The 9,940-nt window shown below is 38.8% G+C and overlaps 1 protein-coding gene across 4 annotated transcripts in view; it reads right to left on the bottom strand.

The window, feature by feature from the left end:
- Positions 1-270: 270 nt before the first annotated feature.
- Positions 271-9,940, bottom strand: part of rassf6 (Ras association domain family member 6) — a 33,281-nt gene continuing 23,611 nt past the window's right edge. For all 4 annotated transcript variants that reach the window (XM_069926129.1, XM_069926120.1, XM_069926139.1 and 1 more), the window contains 5 exons: positions 8,109-8,210; positions 6,644-6,695; positions 5,330-5,448; positions 5,136-5,233; positions 271-867 (listed from right to left, as the gene is read on the bottom strand). In XM_069926129.1, coding sequence (XP_069782230.1) covers positions 792-867; positions 5,136-5,233; positions 5,330-5,448; positions 6,644-6,695; positions 8,109-8,210 — 447 coding nt within the window. In that variant the 3' untranslated portion in view covers positions 271-791. The remainder of the gene's footprint in view (positions 868-5,135; positions 5,234-5,329; positions 5,449-6,643; positions 6,696-8,108; positions 8,211-9,940) is intronic.

The following is a 9,940-nucleotide window of genomic DNA, read 5'->3' as shown; positions in this document are numbered from 1 at the left end:
ATATTGCTTGTAAAAGTTGATTTCAGACCTGGTAACTTTGCCGATAGAGCTCAAACATTCTTTTTCAGATTTCTTCAAAGATTATGGTGGAAGTTAAACATTGCAAGGCATCCTGGAGCTTAATCGAACAAAACTTCACACCAGGTCACTGTAGAAATTATTCAGTTGGCTGCTGGCATTCTCCTTTAATTAAATTCAAGGTTGTTCAAGAAGGCAGAACTAGAGTAGGGCAGCTATTTCACAGGATAAAGGCAAAATCCATGGAGACAGTTGAAAGCAAGAGTGACAATTTTAATAGGATCCAGAGAAAGGAAACAAGCACAGTGGTCAAAAAGGATTTTGCGTATGTTAGGACTTGGGGGGAAAAAATAGTTTCAATGACTTCTACACAAGGTTAATTGAGGTGATTAGGCCAGCACTGCTTTGTGGACAAAGGTCTCATCCTTGGACAGCTTCAGACAATGCTTCTGATGAAAGCTCTTGTCTAAAGCCCTTTTCGAGGTCAAATGTGACAACTGTGGTCTGGGAATAGTCTAGTTCATTTTCAAATAGTTGCCAAAAGGAAAAGGGTGATAGAAACTGCAACTAAAATATTCCTGGAGCCACGCAACATGATTTACTCCAGTTTCCTTTTGCACTGTTTGTGTACTGAGAGTTGGTGATGCATCATTACAAATGTCAAAAGCAAAATCTAGGCAACTAATTTTGCAATTCAATGAACTATAGATAAACAATGGATTTGGTGCATTTACAATTCCTGATATCCAGCTTCATAGTGACCAGATTGTTTCTTAAACTGAAGTTTCTGCTCTCACCATCATTCGTCTTTGCAGCTGCTGAATCAAAGACTTTTTCTCCATTGTGTATCTGTAAAATGGCAGAGGTAGAATTCTTTATAGATTGACATAAAGATATTCATGCCCTTACTAAGTTCATTGAGGTCAGATGGGTATATTTTATTACTCTCGGGAGTTTCTGGGTTTATTTCGAATAAAGTTGCAAACAAATCAATCTTTTAAATATGTGTCTTTCTAAGTTTCAAGTAGCTACTTCATTTTACAATACTTTAAATTTGTTAATCTTTTTATAACAAGCCTCTGTTGAAGAAGAATATAGAAGGTTCATTGATTTGAATGATGATATGTACTGTAGATACCTGTTTACATTTTCATGTTAATCAGGATGAATCATTGTGAGAATTTCTTTCTTAAATCAGCCAATGAGTTCTACATTGGTTTTAGTTGGAATGGCCACTGTGCTTGACAAATTGAAGTCTCAGTAATTTTAACCACTGGCTACCAGTCAACATCTAATTGGAAAGGGTAGAAAATGTATGGATCTGGTTCCTGAACTGAAGAAATTACTAATGGCTGATGATCCAGTTGCAGAGTGGACCTTGCAGTCACTAGGCTGGGTTGGCATCACTAGGCTGTTTGATGGTGGGAGTAGACTTAACAAGCAAGGTTAGTTCTCCATGGGGATTGGAGGACTCATGAACATTCTAGGCCACATTGTAACATGATTTAAACTTATCTGGAGTAAACACTTCTGCTTCCTGGTAGTCCTTCCATTTGACTTTATCTAGTGGTAAAATAGAACTCAGGATGTCAACCAGACCCAAATTCCATATCTAGATTTGACCAGCTGACATTTAGGCCTTTGTTGTCAGCTCAGAAGCTCATGTTAACATTGAAGGTAGCAGAATCCAGGCAGTACATTCAGGACTCAAAAGTCCATGAGAAAATACAACCTCTCTGCAGAAACGCAGGTTCCCTTGAGAAACCCAAACACTTTAGGAGACGTGAACCCGTGAAGTAACTGAGACCCCATGGAGAATCAAGTCACCTAGGAAAACTCAATCAACATGGAGTAACCAGCCACCAAAGAGTAATGAATTCACCATGGAGTAACCTAGTCACCAAGGAGTAACTTAGATCTCTTGGAGTAACTCAATCAGATTGTCTAACCAAGCTAGTCCCTGTAAACCTTTCTGATCCACGGACCTCTACAAATTCCTCTTGTGCAATAATTATACCTGCCTCCACCATTTCCTCTGGCTGCTTGTTCCTTTTATTCACCACCCTCTGTGTGATAAACACAGAGACCCTTAGGTCTCCTTTTAAATCTTTCTTATCTCACTTTAAATCCATGCCCACTAGAGTTGGGCTCCCATATCCTGGGAAAAGACTGTGACTGTCCACTTTATATATGCCCCTCACCCTTCAACCTCCATTATTCCTGGGAAAACAATCCCAGTCACAGATACTCGTTATAACTCAAACTCTCCAGATAACCAAAACTGTACATAATATTCCAGGCACAGTCTCATCAGTGTTCTACACAACTGTCACATGACAACCCAACTGCTGTCTGATGAAGGCAAGCATGTCAGACATCTTCACTACCTTGTCTACTTGTGTCACAACTTTCAAGGAACTCTGTACCTGTGCCCCTAGATACCTCTATTCCATTACTTTCCTCAAACCCTTTCTTTTCCACTGTATATACTGACCTAATTTATTTTCTTAAATTACAGCACATGTATTTGAGTTAAATTCCATCTGCAATTTCATTGCCATTTTTCCCATTTGATCTAGATCCTGTGGTGACAAGCAATTTTAATCACTAACCTCACAGTACCAGTTTTAGTGCCATCTGCAAACTTACTAATTATGCTACCTACATTTTCATTTAAAACATGAATTACAAGAAGATTATACTAATAGACTCAAATACAGAAGGGCATGACAAGGAGAAGAGATTAGGTCATGATGTTAACTGAGGGGCAGAGATGAAGACTAGAATGGGTAGCAGAAGGTGTGTTCAGGGATACACAGGTAGAAATCACATATGTAAGTGGAGAGGTTGTGGGTGGAGTTTAATCTGGACAAGCGTAAAGTCCTTTGGGAGGTCAAATGCAAGATGAAAGTGTGCAGTAAATGGGAAGACTATAAGGAGCATTAATGCACAGAGGTATCTCAGGATGCAAGTCCATAGCTCTCTGAAAGCAGCATCACACATGGATAGGGAGGAAAGGAAGATATAAGGGGTGTTTGCCTTCATTGGTCAGGGAATTGAGTATACAAGTTGGCAAGTCAAGTTGCAGCTTTATTATGCATTGGGAGGGCCACATTTGGAGTACTGTGTACAGCTCTGGGAAGGATGTGGAGGCCAGAAGTGATTCATCAAGGTGCTGCCTAGATTAGAGGGTATAAGATATAAGGAGAGTTGGAGGCTGAGGATTGATCAGATAGAAGTTTATAAAATGATGATATGTATAGATGAGATAGATAGACAGAGTCTTTATCCTAGATTGGAATACGTTAAATACTGGCGTGCATAGGCAAGAGGGGAACATTTAAAGAAGATGTAAAAAGCAAGTTTTTGGCACAAAATGTATTTTACTGTCATGGGTGGTAGTACAAGCAGATATAATTGCAACATAGAATATACATTTAGTCAGACACATGAACACTGTGAAGGAGGGATTCAGAGCATGTGCATGAAGATGGAGTTAGGTAGTTTGGCATCATGATTGGTGCAGACATGAGGGGGATGCAATGGGAGTGTGCCTGCGCTGTACTCTTCTACATTCTATATTAACCAAGCCACCATGGGGCAACCCACTCACCATAGATTAATCTATAAACCATGGAGTTACCCAAACTCTTAGAACAACCACACACAATGGTGTAATCTAGCCACCAATTATTAATACATGCTGTGGCGTAACTATGGAATTACCCAGCCATCATGCAGTAAACCAGTTGCCAAGGAGTAATCCAGATATCATGGGGTAACCCAGTCTCCACAGAATAACCCAGACATGATATAAACCTGTTGCAATGGAGTCACCTGATTTTATGGAGAAACCCAGATTCCATGGAGTAACCCAGACACAATGAAGTAACTTAATCACCATGGAGTAACTCAACCCACCACGGAGTAACAGTTTCCATAGAGAAATCCAGTCACCACTGACTACCGTAGTCATCATAGAGAAATGTGATCTCAGCAAATGAATGCTGCTTCCCTGGAGAAACACAATCACCTCGGACAGATAACAGCTCTCTGGATAAACGCAGACATCCTGACAAATGAAGAGTTCTTAGTGAAAGACAATGCCACTGCACAGATAAATGGTCTCCAGACAAGTGCAACAGCCTAGTGAGTGAGGCTAGCTGGGGGCTGAGTCGTTGTGGCTGATTGGCTCAAAGAAAGGATCTGGCATGTTCCTGAAATGCTTCAAGGGAAGATCTTTTTGAGGCAAGTTCAAATTTATTTCAGAAGTCCACAGTGAATTGACAATCTTCACTACTCACCAAAAAATCCTAGACTAGTGTATTTGTCAGATAACTTTGGGATAAATGCTATTATAAAATCATTCATTTCAATTTTTTTTTTACCTTTCACCCTCTTCTCCCCCCCCCCCCCTCTTCTTCTCTTTCCTCCCTCCCCCATCTCTCACATTTCCCTAGATTCTGGCTCTTCATTCTGTCAAGATAGTAAGGGGTTTTCTGCTCCCACCATTGCTTTACCAGTTTCCTTATGGTTTTACACATACTACAAGTATGCTCCAATACTATAAGTGACCAAGATCCAATTTGATCTGCTAGAAAAATCCTTGCGGAGGAGGAATCCATTAAACAGCACTGTGAGTTGTCTCAATCACTCTGTGCTGCCCATAGTTCATGGGCAGGTTGGCAAAATTACACTGAAATTGCTGATTAGAACAAATGTAGCAGTGAAAATACATCAAACGTATGAAGTTCTGATAAATCGTATTGGACCTGAAACATTAAAACTGTTTCTCTTTCCACAGATTCTTGACCTGCTGAATATTTCCAGAATTTTCTATTTTTATTTCAAATTTTCTCCATCTGCAGACTTGTGACTTTCTGTTTCTCTTCATTCATGAGACTTCTTCCTACTTCTGATAATAAGAATGTGGATTATTTGCTTATTTTTTTTCCCAACATACTTCCCTGACAGGACTGTGGCAAAACAAAAGTCATTGCAGATGTTTCCTTCATGTTTTTTGATATAGAATCTTGCTTAACGGATCAGTGAAGCAACTAACTACATGGTTAATAGAAAATACTTGTAAAATTAGTTAATTATAATTAAAAGCTCACCGTAAATAAGTGTTTCCGATATGCCTTTCTTCTTCCTCATTTAGTTTCTGAAGAATTGCATTTAACATGGGAAGCTCAAATTTGATATACTGAGCTACCTGTGAGGATCAGTAATAATAACCAGCAGTTAGATTCAGGCCTTTGAAATTATTGATTTGTGTGGAGAATGGATTGGTTACTAAATTCCTACTCACTTCAATGCTGATTTCCTCAGCATCTTTGTCCATTAAAAATATTTCTACTATTTCTCGTGATGGTCCGTGAAGTAGTCTCTCCCATAATGGAAAAGCTGTGTCTTTAAGCCTTTTCTTTTCTGTAAAAATGATTTTTTTTGTTGCACAAAATATAACTTTTTTAATAACATATTCTTTTGCCTACTATGGGGAAGTTGGTATTATGGGCCTTGTATTTATTGAGTTCCGATGCATGGCTTAAAAGCAAGAATATGGCAAGATCTGAGAATAGAACCTTTGCTGACACCTGAGTATCATACATTTAAGTGTGGATGGATTACTGCCTAAGATATTAGTTTGGCATCATGATTGGTGCAAACATGAGGGGGATGCAATGGGATTGTGCCTGCATTGTACTCTTCTATATTCTATATTAACCAAGCCACCATGGAGCAACCCAATCACTATTGGCTTTTTTTCCAGCCACACTGTTACCATCATCACCGGACATGGGTCAGAGGGGTATAGAGAGCCAGGATTTTAAATCTGACTGAGAATCCTCATCAACAGAAACAGCCAACGATCATAGTGGTTTTAACACCAGGTTTCTTTCTATCCAGCCATTGATTTTCTCCCCAGAAGGGAAGTGAGGAGAACACAGGGCATTTCTTGGATGGAAATTGGCCACCAACTATTTTCAGCAAGTGGGGACGAGGAGGATTTTCAGTGGGCTTTTTTGGGAAAGAAGGTTGGTGTGGGATTTCTATGAATGTAAGACCATGACTTTCTAATGTAATTTCCACTTCCCAGCTTCCAGAGAAAAGCTCGCAGATACAGTGCTGCAAAGTATGAAAGAAACACAGTTTTACTTCTAGCTCCTGCTGCAGCTGCATTAGGATTTGACTCACTGAATAGAAGTTTGGAGTTTGAGGAACCCCTATCCCTTCCTAAATCCTGTGGGTTAACCCTGAGAAGCTTTGGGGTCAGGGCAGAAAAATAACCACTGTCAGCCTACTGAGCTTTGCTTGTTGCTGCCACCTAGCCCTTTCGACTTAGGAAATCTGTCATGACAGAAATTGATTTGCTTCAACTTCAGTTCTAAGGAGAGGAAGATGCCTAATCATGTGTTCCTTTAACGTAATGCAGATGTTCCACACCAGACCTCCATGGATCTGACACAACAAGGTGTTTGAAGGAATGGCAAGGAAATAAAAGATAAATAGAAACCAAGTATTGCTATGCAGACTTATGTGTGCACATATACATGCTTGGCCGAGCCTCCTACCCCACTCCAGCTAATCAATAGCAAAAGGGGAAATTGTGCAGGTCACTTACCTTCACTGGCATGAATCACATACAGTGCAAAATAATTGGGATCATTTTCTATCTGTCATGAAATAAAGAGATATCAAAGGAGGACAAGCTATAGTATACATACACCACATGCTTTAGAATATACTTTTATGTGTGCCTCATGAATTCTTCTTGTCACATTTCTGTGTCACCTTATGTGTCAGCTTTCTTTTTTTTAAATAAATTCTTATCCTGGATTACTTTCTGGTCCAGATTGTAGCAACAAACTCCACAATTCTCAAAAATGGCTTTGTAAACATTTTCTCTCAATATCTAAACTTTCAATGACCATCTGAGAATTTCCATAAAATAAAACAAAAAAAAATCTATAATATTATTGCAAAATTTATCCACAGATTTCTTTACTACTTTACCAGAAGATCTGAAATTAAAGCTGGGGTCAAAACAGTTACTTTATCCCAGTTGGAAGAGGAGATTGCATATGCTGGAATCTGGAGCAAAAACACAATATCCGAATCCCCTGGCAGTGTTCACTGAAAAAAAGTTTTGGATTTCATTCTTTTTTGCACACTTACTTCTGCAAGGAAGGAATGAAACACAGTATCACCTCTTTAGTTCTTGTTGCAGCCACATTGGGTTTAGTGTGCATAGTTTCCCAAAAAGATATCAGTTTCTATCAGTCAACTCTAATGAGAACATTTAAAAACACTGGCACTTCTCCAATTCCTTTGAAATATTTAAAGAAAATTCAAAACTCAAATTTTAAGCAGAGTTGAAGTAAAATTCTTAATGATTAATCCATCAGAATTGTGGAGATATCACAAGTCAGCGAAATAAAAAATGCAAAATCCATGTCAAACTCACAGTATTCACATTTGGTTTTTAAAAAGCTGAGTTGGGTGTGCATACCCAACCTGCTCTCTGTGTGTTGATCTGTCATTGATTTTGTCAGAAATTGAATACAAGTTTTGGTCTTAATCTGGATTTTCAGTATTTTTGGAGAAGAGCAGCAGAATGCAACATGCAGGTTCTGTGATCCAGGAGGAACTGGACAAACCTGCAAACCATGAGAGTGGAGGAGGAAAAGAAGTGGAACACTGAAGTGAATAGTTGCATGAAGAGAGTGGGTTACTGTGGAAAAATTGGAAGAGCAAGGGAAATAAATGCATGATGACAAATGGATTAGTGGCGGGACAAGGGAAATAAGGGAGTGAAGGAGTGGAGGACCATGGAAGTGGAGCAACAAGCTGAATGAGAATTGAGTTTGGGGAGTGGAGAACGCATGGGATGAAGGATCAGGAGGATTTGACAGCGCGAAGTGCAAAAGTGAAAAGAAATGCGAGTGAGAATGGTTGTGAGGGCATGTGAGAACAGTGGTCTGGGAAAATGCAAAGAGTGAGTGAGCAACGGTACAAGTAGGGGAATATTAGCTTTTGGCACTGATTAGAAGCATGCAAGTTCCTTTGGAAATTTTCAATAAAAGTACCTTAAATTTTTGTAGAAGTAGTGCTATCACCTCCTTAGTTGTCATCATGCTGTTGATTCTCACACTTGTTACTGAGCCTACGGTTGGTGTGAAAATGGATGTCTGTAAAACACAAACCCATTATTTTTATAGGTAGCAAGCTTTAATTTTGAGAGCTCTTTCTTTAATACGTTGTCCAGCACTGCAAAACTTCATTTCAGTTATCTAGAGAAGTGCTGGAGAAACTTGGCAGGCAACTTCATTTTTCTCCTTCTCACAGATGAATTTTTTTTCAATGATCTATTCAACATTGTTAATATTTCTTATACTTGCATTTTGGAAAAATAAGTCAAATTCTAGAGAAATTGTGCCTGGGAGAAAAAAAAGTCCATTGTTGCTGAACAATTTTACATCTGGCCTTTTCTACCATCCCTGTGAGTTCCAGTGAATGAAGCAGGAGTTTCAACGGGCTTGGTCACATGCAAGTCACTTGACACCATCTGAGAGGATTTGAACAGCTGCTCAACTGCCTGAAATAACTTATTCCCTTATTACAATTTAAATAACGCCTTTGTAATATTGGCTGTGTTGCCAAAGGAAAACTTTACACAGGATAGAGCATCATTTTACATGATAGGAGGAGGAAAAGTTGTGGAAATGGGGAATGAAAAATATTGAACTTAAATTGTAAGTGAGAAAACTAATTTCAACAGATTGCAAGTACCACAAATGAAACAATATTTTTATTAATCAAGCCTTGCAGAGATCCCGAACCAATTGTTTTCTTTGAGCTCAGATTTGACTGTGGAGAGATGATACATTCTGAAATTATCAAAGTTCTTCAAAGAATCTAACTAAAGTTGACAGAAATTAAAAATCATTGTCAGGATCTGTCCAGTTGCAGCTTTTTTTTAACTCCATTTTCATTTCATAGAAAGGACTTTGGAAAATAATAGTTTATTTGAACATTGTAGTTCATCCTTATTTTAACAATGTCAACATTCAGGGGTTACACCTGATAACCTTTCAGGAGGGGTTGATTACAAAAGGTAAATAATCTATCAAGACCTGAATGATTATTCCAGGTTTGATTACAATAGGAGGGACAGACACACAAACATTTGATGTGTTTCTGATAAAGAAAATGGTATGCAAAACCAGGTCTATTTCCTTATGTGAGGTGAGAAGTATGGAACACATGTAATCTGATGTCTTGCCTCACAGGAACTTACATAATTGTGGGCTGTGATCCACAATCTTTAATATCCAGTTTGTCTGAGCACAGAACTCATAGTTTCATTCGTCTGATTTTCCAATGTAAACAAAGGAATGTCTATCTAAATGGACTCTAAGATCTTCAGGATGCACTGAAGCATTTTACCATCATTAAAAAGGACCTTTCAAAGTGGTGATTCTGATGTTATGTTATGTAGCTGGATGTGGCAGACAATTTTTAGCAAATAACCCTCTGTTGCTGGTTTTAGATGAGAAATTACAGAACACTATAAGATCTCAATGAATACCACAATAGAATTTTTTACATCCATCCGAATAGACACCACCTTTGACAGCCCACAGCTACCTCACTACGGAGTGCCTGTCTAGATTATGTTCAATTTTCTGAACTAGTGATGGAACTCAACTGTTGAACATTCTAGCTATTTATTTTTTCCTGGACATTTATTGTTCAAGGAAACACATTAGATATTGATCACACAAGCCGCTTTAAGGTGGCCAGAATACCCCGATGTATAACAGCATATTCTACCCGAATGGGGCTGTCGGGAGGCCACCTGAAAGGCCAAAACATGGCCCCGAAGAATATTCACCCAGCCCTCCTCAGGGAGGTATAA

Source organism: Narcine bancroftii, chromosome 1 (assembly GCF_036971445.1).
Source record: "Narcine bancroftii isolate sNarBan1 chromosome 1, sNarBan1.hap1, whole genome shotgun sequence".
In the NCBI taxonomy this organism is placed as follows: Eukaryota; Metazoa; Chordata; class Chondrichthyes; order Torpediniformes; family Narcinidae; genus Narcine; species Narcine bancroftii.
The sequence above is the reverse complement of the archived record's forward strand: the minus strand, read 5'-3'. Positions and strand labels throughout refer to the sequence as shown.